Raw genomic sequence first — 14,635 nt, forward strand, 5'->3', positions numbered from 1 at the left:
CGACAAAAACTAATAGCAGCTCCTGGAAAGCACTATCTAAACATCTCTCTGTCTCCCATGGCCTACACAGCTATTTCTAAAGAGCTCTTTCTTCCCCTTACTTTGTTTTGCCATTGACAAAATGGGAGGGACAGGTATGATAAAAAACAGAAACAAGAAATTCAGGCAGGAAAACCAAACCTTGTAATTTCCAAGCTTTTCGTTGTTCTTCTTTGGCAATTTGTTCCATGTCTTTGTCGTATATGTAATCTTGACACATAAAGCAGTATATACCCCCATACAAAAGGTCTATGGCTGCAAAACAGAAGGGAAGTTGGGAGAAGAGAAAGAGAACGTGAGTTCATAAATTAATGCATGTTTTATGAGCAGGCTTTCAAATCAAGCACCATCTTCCACATAATCCATGAGAAAATATCTGTACCTTGGAATCTGTGTGGAAAAGGAAAAATAAATGGGAAACATTTCCAATTATGAGTTATTCAATTGCTTTTGGCACAGCAACATAAAGCATATGCCTCAGAATTGTTTGTAATTCACAATACACCTTTCAAACATAAGGAAGCAAAAGGCGTAATCACAGAGGCTGCTATACACTAATACCATGTTATAATCTTAAGGCTTGATATATTACTTTGAATTGTCCTTTCCTAACACATACATAATTTCTACTCAAAGTCACTAAGATCATTGGAAAGCAACTACTTAAAACCCAAGTGAAAACTCAAACAGGAGACAACACTGAAAAGGAAAGATACTTGTCATCCCTGAGCAAGTTGGTTTACTCCACAGATCTGGTGCCTCACAGTTTGCCTTGTTTAAAGTGTTCCCTTTTAAATGGACATCTGAACACTGAGCAATGTTACAAATATTTTCCTTTCACAACCAAAACAAAAGAAAGCCAACAAACAAAATAAAGCAACTAACTGGGAAATGACCTTTTGCTTGAAGATAGACCAAGGGAGGAGCAACGTGTGAATTAATCATAGCAAACTGCTGATTTTTCAGTACATTGGAACAGAAAAAAAACACAATCAAAGTTAAAAAAAAAAAAAAAAAAGAAATTACAAGCTACATGTAGCAGACAGATGAAAAATGCATTCCCTTCAGAGTGTATACCCCATTTATTTTATATCTACATTCTTTTTATTTCTAGATGAATAATATTATGAAAATAATCTCACTACAGCCCTGTTTTAAACAAAGGAAACCTCCTCCGTCTCGATCAATTTTTCAGTGATTACATCAAGTTGTTTGTTACTTCTAACAAGTAACAAAGAGAACAGTAACTTTAAAGAAGTTTGCATAATGTCTATTAGATAATAGCTAATCATCATTATGCGTTTCATTATTTTACTCTTTGGCTTTGTTTGGACCACAGCTTGTGGAAGAAGCTAAGGGCTGTCTGCATTACCTCCTGTAGCATCAAGCAGCACAATTTCCACCCAGCTATTAGGAGGATGGAATGAACTCCTCTAACAGAACATCACAAAAGTGAAGGAGGACCTCAGTTATGCTGGAAAGCAGAAACGAAACACTGTGCCATGTTAGGAAAAAAAAATAAATCACAATTAAGCTGCACAGTACTATAGAGTTATAATATTTAATCCATTACTAATGTACTATGAGTCAAGCACAGCTATCAAAGAATCTGAAACCTCAAAGTATTGGTCTCGATACAAAAATCAAATATTGTCCTCCATATTATTATTATTATTATTTTTAAAGGCAACCTTACCCAATGAAATTAAATAAAAAAGCAGGGCTGCAATATTAGATTCTAGCAGAATATTAGATAAATGGGGCACTCTGTGAGCACTGAAACATTCAATCTGCCATCAGAATGGGCAGTCATACTTTGTGCTTTCTTATTTTTCCAAACTTTGTAGATTTATGCATGTGAGTGCTAAATGTCAAGATGAAACCCAACAAGAGATCACCTTACATAAGCCACTTATTCAGAGCTGAGTGAATTTCTGATGTAAATCAGAAAGTTTAACACAAACACTGGCTGAGTAAAAGCTGTAATTGTCCATTGCCTGATTAAGGACCCTTGAGAAAAATGTCCTCTCTTCAGCATACTTATGTGAACAATACAGCTGTATATATGCCAACACTTTTTATGTCATTAAAAAGACTGCGATAGGTTTTGGACAAATTACCTCAAGCACCAATAAAAAGGAGGTTATACGGGCCTGATTGCAATGCAGAGGAAGGGCAGGAATTTCTAATGAAAGACAAAAGACAGCTGCTCAGTTTCCAGGATCCCTGGAGAAAAAAAAAAGTCTCCTGGTAAAGTGTCTAAGTTATTTTTTCCAATTAGCACAACTTGATTTTTCAAACCGGATTTTTTGACCAGAAAACCCAGTAAAAAACATCCCAACAGTTAAGTATGCAAATACACACACAACAAACGTTATTATTTGCATTAATACTTGAGATCACAGAATTAACAGAAACAGGCCTCAAATTCGTGAGAAAGTTTGGAACTACTGACCTGGAACCAGCACCTCAACGTTCCTGATTAGACCACCTCCAGCTCTGCCATGATGCCCACATTCCTCACCATGGATGTCCCTTCACTGGGCTCCTCCATGGCAGCTGCCTCCCTGACCTCCCAGCTGTCTGCTTTCCTAGCACTACCACTGCCCCCCTCTGATCACAAGAACCAACCCACGAGTTTCAGGATCCCTTCAGATCATTTTATTTTCTCCCAAAAAATCAAAGCAAACATTTAATTAGCTCTTATCACTGTATTTTAATTCTGTTTTAACTTAATTACACAACTGATGACACTGTGGAAGTAAGGTATGCATCCAATAAAAGTGCTTTCTTCATTTCTTTCATAGGAAAGAACCAGAAGAAGCTTAAAAGAATCATCTTGTCATGTTACTGAATTGTATTATTCTGCATTCCTAGTTCAGAAATTCGAAATATGTGTAGGTCACCAAAGTAACTGAAAAGACCTCTTGCAAAATACCATTTTTCTTTGCTTCTATACCTTCTATACTGACAACAGACTGCTATTTAATTTTAGTCATTTCTGTCATACCCCTTCTTATACAAAACTCTAAACAGCTGCAAAAAATAATACGGAGGAAGTCAAAGATTGCCATTTAAAAATAAAGGCATCAATCTGAAGAAGAATCAGAGAAGAGAACGTAGGAAGGAGAGCGACTTTATCAGGCGGCACAAGTGATGAGGAGTTTCAGAAGGCAACAACTCAGAGGTGAAAGCTGAAATTTAGGCAGCAAAAGGTCTTCATCCTCTCCATCTGGGAGCCATGTAAAGTGCTTCAAGCTCGAGTGCTTTGCTTTGCCAAGCATATCCACTGATGTCCTTGTGAAAAATGTTAAGAGGCCAGAGATAGTGGGAACAAGAAAACAATACATAAAGAAGCAGGTAACACAGGGGTACGCATGCACATCCTACCTGACTAAGAAATGTTTATGTTCAGCTTTTGGAAGACCCAGGTGAACAGAACTAATACTGCTTGGCTGAATATGGCATGTTTCATTACAATATACCTTTCAGGAGATGACCTGTGATCCACACTTTGGTACCATCCTCCTTGGAATAACTGTTTCAATGAAGGACAACAAAACACAGCAACACAGAATTCTGCTCTGGGAATTCGTATCTTGATTTTAGTATATTACCTAGGCTAAAATTAATTCTCTCAGGAGTTTGTGTGACATAGTTGTGGCACGTTATCCAGCTCAAATCAACACATCTGCATATTCTGTGCAAGAAATTGCATATTGCATTAACTATTCCTAACACAGCAGAAGTATTAACTGCCGTGACGAATTAACAAAGCCCAAGCAATGCAGAATGTTAAAGAACCAACACATACAGCAGGATCTTACATCACCCACAATTCAAGGAACATATTAAAACAAGTACAGTATTAATAACAAGGACTGAACAGGCAAGCAGCTGCAAGAGCACAGGTATTGCTATACAGTCAGGATGTGAGTGCCTAATTCATATTGCTCAGGGAAGCAGAGATAACAAGAGATGTATTTTAAGAACACTTTGGACTATGATCCTGAAGGCTCCTGAAACATTGAGCAGTTAGCTGCAAAAACATTGCTTCCAGTGCTCAGACAGCTGCTACAGCTGAAATCTATGATATTTCTTAGAACTGTGATTAAGTGTGCAACTCCTGCTAGTCTCCATGGAGACTGATGTTGGCTCAGCAAAAAGTCACCAAGTGTTTTAAAATAATTCCTGTTCATTTTGAAATTTCTAAGCACTTAACCCGTTTTTGCCTATTAGATGTTATTTTCTGCAACACTGAAAGCAACAAAAAGTACGAGCAGAACTATGCATTTTTACAGCTCATTTCACATGCAGCTGGAAGTTAAACACCAAAACATACATTAGAAAAATAAAAAAGTAAACTCCAAAGCTAGAAATCAAGCAGGCAGCTGTATTATCTTCACATTATATGCATTTGTGCACTACATACTTCACAGTTAACCACAAACTAACAGTTCTTTGGAATGGGATCACACTGTACTCTGTGTTTTGCCTTGTACAATCAGCTTTTGACATAAAGGCTGTACATTTTTTGCTAAGTACCTTCTCTGACACATTCTTAATTATCTAGCACCACTAAAATAACTACAACAGCCTTCAAGAAAGAGCACATCCTTCTCAAACCATCTCCCTCCTCTGTCCAGGTTTTGTTTTTCCATTCAAGGCAAAAGGAGACATTTCACTACAGCAGATCTCAGCAAATTCTACCTTGCACAGAAGTTAACGTGGAAGAATTCAGGCTGCCCAAACACATGGCTGAAAGAGCAGCTCACTACGTGTACAATTAATGGCTCTTTCAAAAGAGTTTTCCTTAAATATAGTAGGCTTAACAGTAAAAATACTACGATGTTTACACAGTAGCCACAGATAAACAGGCAAATGCTTTATAATGGTCTCAATTTAGAACTGTATACATATCTTTTAAACACTAGGTGTGGCTTAAACTAAAAAAATTTTTCCATACGTATGTTCTACCAAAAATCCTTAGATTTTTACTAGATAAGAGTTCTACTAGACAAATTTCTACTTCTGCATTGGTAAGGATTCCCAAGCAACCTAATCCAATAACTGAGTTCAAAAGCTCTTTGAGACTGCATTTCATAAAAAGCGATAAGAAGCATCACACAGGTTTTTCCATTGGGTTTGGGTTTTGGGTGGTGTTTTTTTTTTTTTGTCCTAGAGCACGAGCACATTGACCTACTGCTATTTCCAGCATTTCTAAACCAGGTTACCTCCCAACTCCGACCTTCACTCTTTCTATGCCATCAACACCACAATTGCTGCAAAGAAGAAAATTAAAATAACAGCTGATGCTGAATGGAACCTCTGAGGTTACCTTGTCCTGTTGCATCAGGGCCATCCAGAGCAGGCTGCCCAGACCCACACCCAGATGGTTTCTGAGTATCCCTGGAGACAGTCAGTACTGTTTTTCAGTACTATACTGTTCAGGGAATTTACAGTCTTAAGCTATACCACCACAAAGCCCACATTCTTTCTGCACACACATGAAGAAAATTTGCTTCAGACATCTTTTTCATAAATAGTAAATTTATATGCCAGTTTCTTAAGCATGGGATTACACAGCACTGCTGGTCTTCTGTAACACCTTTGTCTGCATGGAAAATGAAAACAGTTTGTTCTGTGAATGCTTAGGATTAAGTGAAATGAAACTATAGCCAAAACAGTAAAGGGACATTTGTTCCACGAAATAATGCCTTTTTTCCTCTTTGTTATTCTTCCAAAAATGTACTTTCATTTGAAGATAAATGCTGTAAATCAAGCAAAATTTGATTCAGTTGTAGTCCTGATAAAAGCAAATATATATATCCACCTCAATGTAACAAGAATTTTAATACAAAATTGTCTGCCAAATTGTTTGTCAAAATTATAACAATAATGTTAACAGGAAAAATTCTTAGGGATTCTGCTATGATGTGCCATTGATTCAGAACACTTTTGAACAGCCCTATGCAACTGGAATGCCTTTTTTGTACTATCATGAACTTACAGTACACATGAAATGCACATTTTTTTTCCTGGTCTTATTTTCTCCCGTACCCAACAAATATTTCACGGAAGGTGTTCTACACAGTGTGCCCTACTCCCCTCATCTTTCAAGAAGATCTGGGTTTATTACACTTAAGGACAAGCACTTGAATGAAATTTCTTCAAAAGAAGCTGAATATTTAGGGCAGTGAGTTTCCGAAGCGTGAGCAAATGATAATGAGAAGCCTAAAAGACAAGATATGAATCACAGAATCATAGAATGGCCTGGGTTGAATGTTCACTTAGTTCCAACCCCTCTACCGTGTGCAGGATCACCAACCACCAGACCAGGCTGCCCAGAGCCACATCCAGCCTGGCCTTGAATGCCTCCAAGGATGGGGCATCCATAACCTCCTTGGGCCACCTGTAAAAGGTGAAAGCCTACCTTACATGTTCAGCCCTCCCTTCATACACACAGCTTACGATGAAAATAAGCTTCATCTCTAGATGGTAGTAGCAGTTTTTAAATCTTAGATTTTATAACACGTTTACTTTCTAATACCAGCAGACTTAAAATGGTGTGTAACTACACACTGAGTACATCAACACACCAAGTGAGCAAACACATTCCTGTGTGATTTGTTTATCACCTTTACTGCCATGATTGCTAAGTGCTAAATTTCTAAGCAACTCCAAATAAAACTTAAAATAGAAGCTGCACCTTTCTGGTAACTCTGAAATACCATTAAGAATCAAGAACAATATTTTGACTTTCCCTTTCAAAGTGGGATTGGGGGGGGGGGGGGGAAATAACAACAGCTTACCTAAATTGTGTCGCTTTGTCTTTGCGTGCTCGTGAATATGTTTCTTTGTAAAACAGCCAAAGAAGACACAGTAGAGGCAAGAGTGGAGTCTGTTCAGGTGGGCACCACACATATGACAAATGCACGACTTTGCCTGAAATAGATAAACAGACAAACAACGTGAACAACAGAAATGCATATCCCAATGTAACTAAACAGAAGCAGATCCAGCTGCTGGTTCTGTCTTTACTCGGTATATTTGAATGGTTCAGGAGGGGGAAACAAGATTCTGTGACAAAAACACCAAGTAAGACGTTAACAGAGAAAATTCTTAAGCTGATCCAATATATTTCCAAGCCCTGACAGACAGCTGAACCAGTTACAGCTCTGAAAGCTTAAAGAAGACTCCAAGCAGAGGTAACAGGCGCTGCTTCTCCAGGACACAAACCTACCACTCCCTCACTCCATCTCTGCATTTCTGGTGCCAGACAAACCCAGCATCAGCACAGAAACCCGCAGAGCCGTGTGCTCAAGCCTGGAAGCAGTTGTGCTGGACCAGATCTACTGCCCCTCCTGGGCACCCTGCAGCACTGCCTCTCCGAGTCTGACTGTTCCCAAAGGATCCAGTATGGGAACTTTGGGGATGGGAGTTAGTGTGATGCTTCTTTGAATTAAGCACATAAACCTGACAGGAGAGCCCGCATTCCTAAGATGAAAATACATTTTAAAAAGCAGGGCCTGAAGAAAACAATGAGAAGATTACACAGACTTTCTGGCTCTCATCATATTCAAAGCTATCTTTAAGCCAAGAACACCCAAAGCTTTTTCTTGGCATTAAACTCAGGTGCTGCAATAGATCCTCTAAAAAATTACTCTATCCAGTCAGAGATTTCAGAGTTTGGGGATGAGCCTTCTGTTCTGCAAACCAAAAATAATTCAAGTCCAAACCATTCAACCAGAAGACGCAGATAGGAGAAGTCCCTCATATCAAACAAATTCACTGCGCTCAGACAAGTGGATTCAAGTGTATGCTTAAGAGTAACCCAACTTCTTTAACAGCCCAGAGCTATAAATAGCTTTGCTCAATGTAGAAGCGCATTAAAATAAATAAAATCAGAATTTACTGAATATTAAGATACAATTTCCGCAACCCAAGCAATGTATTTAATCCAAGATAAACCCCAAGGTTCTTCAGCGTTATTGGCACAGTCTGCCACAACTTAAAATTAGAGCTGTAGAAACGATGCACAATACTGTTTTGTAGACTGGCTTCTTCCAGAATATTCATGGCTTTTAAAAGAAAACAAAACCAAGGACTCCTGCAATATGCTGTGCTGTGAATTCCATTTCAAACTTCTACCAATTAAGACTCAAATCCTGAATTCCACACGCTGTGTATCCAAAGTCCTCCTAAGCTGTTTGATGAAAATAGATCCGTTGATTAAAAACTCCACACACCTACAGAAAGAAATATTTTAAAGCAGGACCAAAAAAAATACATCACCACCAGAAGCACAAATTCCATCTTTAGAAGAAATGCTGCAGAACTGTCAAACTGTTGCCTAACGGTTGCTCTGTGGCTGCAAAAGCTAAATAGGATCAGCCTATCTGTTAAGATTGCTGCTATGACAACTCCAACAACTCGCTATTTCACTTAGCCTGCTAAAAATAATCATTCTAGCATTAAATGCATTGTAAACAGATGACTTTAGTGTGTAAAAACTGTTTTAGGTGAAAAAGACAAACTCTTGGGATATCAATTTTCATTCAAATGAGAATTAAAGAGTAGCATATGTGTGTAAAAATTAAGTGGTTAATTAAAAGAAGAGCTCTATCACTTATTTAAAGGAAGCTATTTTACCATGTCCTCTATTTGCTCAGTACAGCTCAAGACTGTTTTTCTAAAATTGTAAGAAAACGTTAAGACAGTGAGGGGAAAAAAAAAAAAAAAATCAATACCAAAAAGCACAGTGGCTATTTTTAATGAGATTAGCTGTCTTCTTATCATCTCTGTGTGCTTTTAAGCAATTTTCTAAGTTAAAGACAAAGCTTCCACTCCCTCCTCCCCCCAAATAATCAAATTACTGCATTTCATAATACTCCCACCCCACTTACATCTCTTGAGGCCACAGCCTGACTAAGGCGAATCAGAATACTGTAAATGAGTAATCACAATCAGTCGGATCCATAAAGTTGCAAGCTTGCTTTAAAACAAGTCTCAACTTCTTCAGAAAGCAAACCAGGCCTTGCTCATGGCCTGATGCTTCAGGGAAGCTGACCAGCAATAAACAAAAGGGAACCCAACCACAAATCACTTGGTGGGGCTGCTCAACAGAAACCCCCTCCCTGAAGAGCCACCCGCTCAAGATACCATTCACAGATTTGCAAGAAGTGACTTAAAAAAGCAGCAGGCATTAGTAGGTCAGCTAACTAGACTGCTGACGCTTCCAAGTCTAATATCAAGCTGCTCTGGCAATTTGGATAGTTTACTCTCCTACCACCAAAAGAGTGGTGGAAAATATGAGCATGCCCCCCTTGCAGTGCTTTCCCCTGGGAGCTCAGTGTTTGACATCCTCAGCCCCAAATCTTTTTCTCTGGGTCAGCACAGGCTTCACCTTCAGTGAGAAGGTCATGTTAGGCAGGTGTACAGCAACCCACAAACCTGCTGGAACTTCACACGGTGTTGGCTCCTCAAATCCACGGATGGCATTCTGAATAGCATACACTATTTATGCAAATCAAACTGTGCAGAAAAAATTAGACATACATAGTCCTTGGCTATTGCATATCATTCTCCTGTATTTCCAACTATTTTAGGAGTAGGTTTAGAAGCTCAGTTTTTATTTAACTGTAAATGAAAGGAAAACATCTTTAGAAGTTTTTTTTTTCCATTAGGGTATTTCAGCAGTTTTGCCTCTTTTGCTCAAACCACGTTATGTCAAAGCACCTCCCGAACAGAGATGTTATCAGTTACAAACCCATGAGCCAAAGAACGCCTTTTACCTTCCACAAACCAGACTCACCACAAAGATCCATGGGAAAAGATGAACCAGGTAGCACACAGCACCTGCAAGGCTTGTGAGCTTAAAAGATCCTAAGAAAGGTGTAGCACTCTGTACGCATTCATAAGTAAAGCAGAAAAACATTTTTAAGCTAACTTTAGTGCAGTGAATGCACTGCTGATACACTAAGCCATGGGTCCCTGCAGTGTTTTTATCATGTCCAAGTGCTCACGCTGAACCACAACTATCTGGAAAGTAAAAACTTCCTAAGAGAAACCCACTTTATTTCCCTGTCTTTGGGGGAAATTAAGTCAGTGTTTGTGTAAAACAAGACATGCATCATGTGGGAGGAGAAAGCCAATACTGAAGCACAGCTGACAAGCTTAACAGTACCATTTGCACCTCAGAAGTAACCAGTTGAATTTGCCTTGAGACACTGATACCAGCTCTTGGTCCTAGTTTACTTCAAGATTAATTCTCCCCAGGCAGGCATCACTGACCTGTGGTCCATCAGTTAATATGGTACCTGTGATACTGCATACATTTAAATACTTCAACTTCAGAGCAGAGCTCTTAGAATCTTCCAGGAAACAGAAATGAGGGATTTATCCTGCACTCCTCTGTGGTATGGCATATAGATCACTCCTCCACACACTGATAGGATGATTCAGGGTTACTCTGAGTGAGCACACATTTCTGACACATTAGCAGTCAATAAACTAAAAAAAAAAAAAATCAACTAAAGTATTGTTCTCTCACTTCCTGCAACTAAGACTCGGTCTGATACTGTCTGATTGGAAATGATTTTTTAAATAATATTCCATCAATACTGTACGTTGTGTTTCCCATTCCACTAAGGTCAGGGGTCCTAATGAAAGGTTTATTAGTGGCAGCAAAGCAGCAAGTCACATTCTGTGAGTTTAACAAATATTTAGAAAGTCACCTTCAAAAAAAAAAAAGGCCAAATATGGGAAACTTTTAATTCTTGGTTATTCCAAACAATTACTTAGATCTCTGAAAGCAGCAGAAAAAGACAGTTAACTATTTCATCTCTGTCCAACAGCCACCTTTGAATACAACCATACAAGGTGCCTGCTGTGCACTGCTGCATTTGCTGGCAGAGCAGACAGAAGATGCCCTTCCAGTTCTGTGAACAGAAGACTGGCTGCAACCATCCCTGCACAAGTTTCAACACAGATGCAACAATTGAGAACTCAAAATTAGAAAGCTGAAATATTTAAGCAACATCACAGCTCTCAAGTATAAGCAAAAATATACCATTACGACTATCTGAGCAGTTTGCTACCCTAAGGTAGATTAAACAGAAGGCTAGTTCTGACTGAACATACTTTTGCCTATACGTGGGAAAAACTGAAGGAAATGATGTGCTGCTGAACATACCACAAAAGATGGTGAAGAGCCATTATCAAACCATCTCCTCTTTCTCTTCCAAACTGACAAAACTTTTTCATTACACATTAAGATGCTGCACATCAGCAAAGGCACAAACTACCTCCCTGCTGATAAGGCAAACTAAATGAGCATTAATCTTAACTGCTTCAACCTTGGGATCATTTTTATCTTATTTTCACCTCAATACTGAAAATAGTTTGCAAAACGCTGCTGCCAGAGGGAAAAAAAACCAGTTAAGTATTTTCTGCAGTCTTTGCTTCCTGTTTTTTTTTTTTTTTTGTATGTTTGTTTTGTTTTAATTCTGATAGCATTTTTTAATTGCCTTTATTTTCAGGTTTTTTTTTTTTTTTTTTTCCCTTCTGTCTTCATGGAAGAAACATTAGCAACCACACAAGGGAAATGATACAAAGCGTTGGAGGCCAATATCAGAGTACTTTGAATGATCTGCTTAATTAGTTTTTGTGTTTTTTTTTTTTTCTTTGTCTAAAGGATATAGAATTCTAATCCTGTTCCTTTTTTAGTTATATTTTTTGGACTTGACAAATTATCACAATTTGCTCATCTGGCAATGACAAGGCTGTGCTAAGTGTTCTGCAGTGCCCTGATGCCAGGCTGACGAATTCTCTGGGGGCTGGGGGAATGGAACTCTATCCTAATGAGCAGGCAGTGAGAGCCACCTCCTCCAGCAGTGATGCTGTGCCACAACAGCACGGTTAGCCCACCAGGAGCCACACACATGGAGTGGACCAATATTCCAATTGGACCAGGATCCCCAGACATAGAAATCACAATGGTAGAACTGCAGGGAGGGGAGAAAGAAGCTTTAAGAAGCCCACTTAGCTGCTTCCAGTTCCTGATGCTCGTATCCTTACAAATGTAGAATTAATCACAACATGACTGTGCAAGCCTGGAAGTATTTTGTCCAGGGCCTTCAGATCCTCCCGCTCACAGGGTGAAATAACACTATCTATTGCACTGAAAGATTAAAAGTCTGGATTAAGTAACTGAAGAAACTCTCACAAAAATGATACCACCCAGTGCCAACTGACTTACAAACCGACAGCCAAACCATTGACTTTTCTTCTCCAAACTGTACCATAAAACAGGAATGGGTGTCACTGGGTTGTTCCAGAGCACAAACACTGGTTACTTTCATAACTGAGTAACATAACAGGACCAACCTGGCAAAAGCTCATTCCCTACCACAATTAAGGAAAATACAGGAAGACTTTCCCTAAGCAGCAGCTGAAAACGGATCCAATATAAAAAGTGAACTTGAAGAAGCAAATATTGAATAATTCTTGAGCGTACAAATCATAGAATAGCTCAGGTTCGAGAAGAGCTTAAAGATCATCTAATTTCCACCTGTGCTGGGGACCCAGGCCTCCAGATGTGGCCCCAGAAAGGCAGAGGAGAGAGGGACAATCACCTCCCTTTCACTGCTGACCACCTCTCTGTTGATGCAGCCTAGGATATCTGGCCCCAAGAGCACCCTGCTGGCTCATGTCCCACCTTTCATCCATCAAGACTCCCAAGTCCTCTTCAGCAGGGCTGCTCTCAACAAGTTCTTCTCCCAGTCTGTACTCGTACCTAGGATTACCTTGATCCAAGAGCAACACAGTGCATGTGGCCTTGTTAAATCTCATTAGATTCTTGGGTACTGACTTTTTTGAGTGTGTCTAGGTCCCTCTGAATGGCAACCCTCTCTTCTACTTTGTCAATTGCACGACTCATTTTTGGTATCATCAACAGACTTGCTGAGGGTACACTCACAAAAAAAACCCTCAAACAAAATAGCACCTTACAAACAGGTTCCACACATAAAGCTTTAAGAAAGCTTCTACCTTATACTATGTATCAGATAATATAGCAGGTTTATTTTGTTGTTTATTAAATGACTGCACGTGCTCTTCTAAATTCTCAAGGGCATTACTTTAGAATAATATTGAAGACCATCTTCCACCAAACATACTATATGTGCCCAAACATACTATTGCTTCTCTGAGATCAGTAAAGCAAAAAAATTTTTTTAAAATGAAAAAAATTCAGAAAGTATTTCTAGTATGAGAACCTCCTCAACCACAAATTCAGATTTGCAATTAATATATGTAAAGACTGATCTGTAACAGCCAGAACAGCCTTCCTGAAAGCATGCTGCTAGCCTAGAGCTTGGTTCTTCCTGGTTCTTTCTAGTTCACATCTACCACACTTCATCTACTTGTTAACACCACACTGTTATACAGCCATATGCTAGGACTGCCCTATCCTAAAGTGACCTTTCCCTGTTCCAAAGTGAGCAACTACTTGAAGTCAGTCACTTTTTTTCCCCAAGGACACACAGCTAAAATAATGACTTGCTATTATGTGGCCTTTCATTCAATTAGATCAAAGCTCAAATGAGTCTTGGAAGGCAGGATGGAAAATATCAGCGAATTCATCTTATTTGTCCCCATGAAACAGTTTCCTATTAGCGTACAAGCAAGTCATTCCTGAGAAGTTTCTTTCCACAAAAGATTTCATTTATTTTTTCAGTAAGATCTTGGATTCACGCGAAGATGTCAACTTCCTGACACCAGAGTTTTCCCCTAGTATTTATGTGTCATTTTAGATGGCTCAATTTAAATCTACACAGCAAAAGTTCTTCCATCCAGCTGTTCGCTCTTCTATACTGTGTTACCCCACAAAGAACAATGCTGATCCAACAAAAAACAAAAGCAGGATTATGGGTAGCGGTGACAGCACAAGGGATCCCTACATTGTGGAGTTGTACTCTTTCTCACCTCCCAACTCAGGCTGTATCAGGAATCCCACCCTTCTTACCAAAAGAACTGTTTTAAACTGCTCTGTTCTGTATCATACAATTTGCACCCAATATACCTTTTTCCCATTTAACCCAGGTGACTGCACAGGGGAGCTGGTGCAGTTTTAAGCACCACAGTACAAAAAGGAAATGAAGCCATCCGAGAGCTCGAAGGAGCACTAGGAAATGGGGAAGGGTCTGGGGGGCGAGGAGTACAAGGAGCAGCTGAGTTCTGCTGAGGTCCCCTGGTTTGCTCAGCTCAGAGGATGCTGAGGGGAGGCCTGGTGGCGGCCCACAGCACATCCATAGCGGCCTACAGTGAACACAGCCTTAAATGAGGACAGTGCAGCATCCAAAGTCTGCATAACCGCTAACAACAATGCTATGATTAAAGGGCTTTTCCCAGGAGAGCAGTTTGAGTCAGACAAAAACCTGGGTACTTTGATTCACCCTCACACACTGTTCTAAATTCCACCAAAGATTTCGCTAGTCATCAGGTGCTCTGTACATAGAGGGCTTTTTTCCCCCGTTATTTGTATTCGGGATCATATCCTATGCCAAAAGCTCATTACTGAGTCAGATTTTGTTGC

At 39.4% G+C, this 14,635-nt stretch overlaps 1 protein-coding gene across 3 annotated transcripts in view; it reads right to left on the reverse strand.

Moving 5' to 3' along the window:
• Positions 1 to 14,635, reverse strand: part of USP22 (ubiquitin specific peptidase 22) — an 87,968-nt gene that overhangs the window by 47,228 nt on the left and 26,105 nt on the right. For all 3 annotated transcript variants that reach the window (XM_031606519.2, XM_031606517.2, XM_031606516.2), the window contains exons 2-3: positions 6,852 to 6,984; positions 181 to 294 (exon numbers count right to left, since the gene is read on the reverse strand). In XM_031606519.2, the coding sequence (XP_031462379.1) occupies positions 181 to 294; positions 6,852 to 6,984 (247 nt within the window). The remainder of the gene's footprint in view (positions 1 to 180; positions 295 to 6,851; positions 6,985 to 14,635) is intronic.

The sequence above is a fragment of the Phasianus colchicus genome, chromosome 16 (genome assembly GCF_987193195.1).
Source record: "Phasianus colchicus chromosome 16, bPhaCol1.hap1.1, whole genome shotgun sequence".
In the NCBI taxonomy this organism is placed as follows: domain Eukaryota; kingdom Metazoa; phylum Chordata; class Aves; order Galliformes; family Phasianidae; genus Phasianus; species Phasianus colchicus.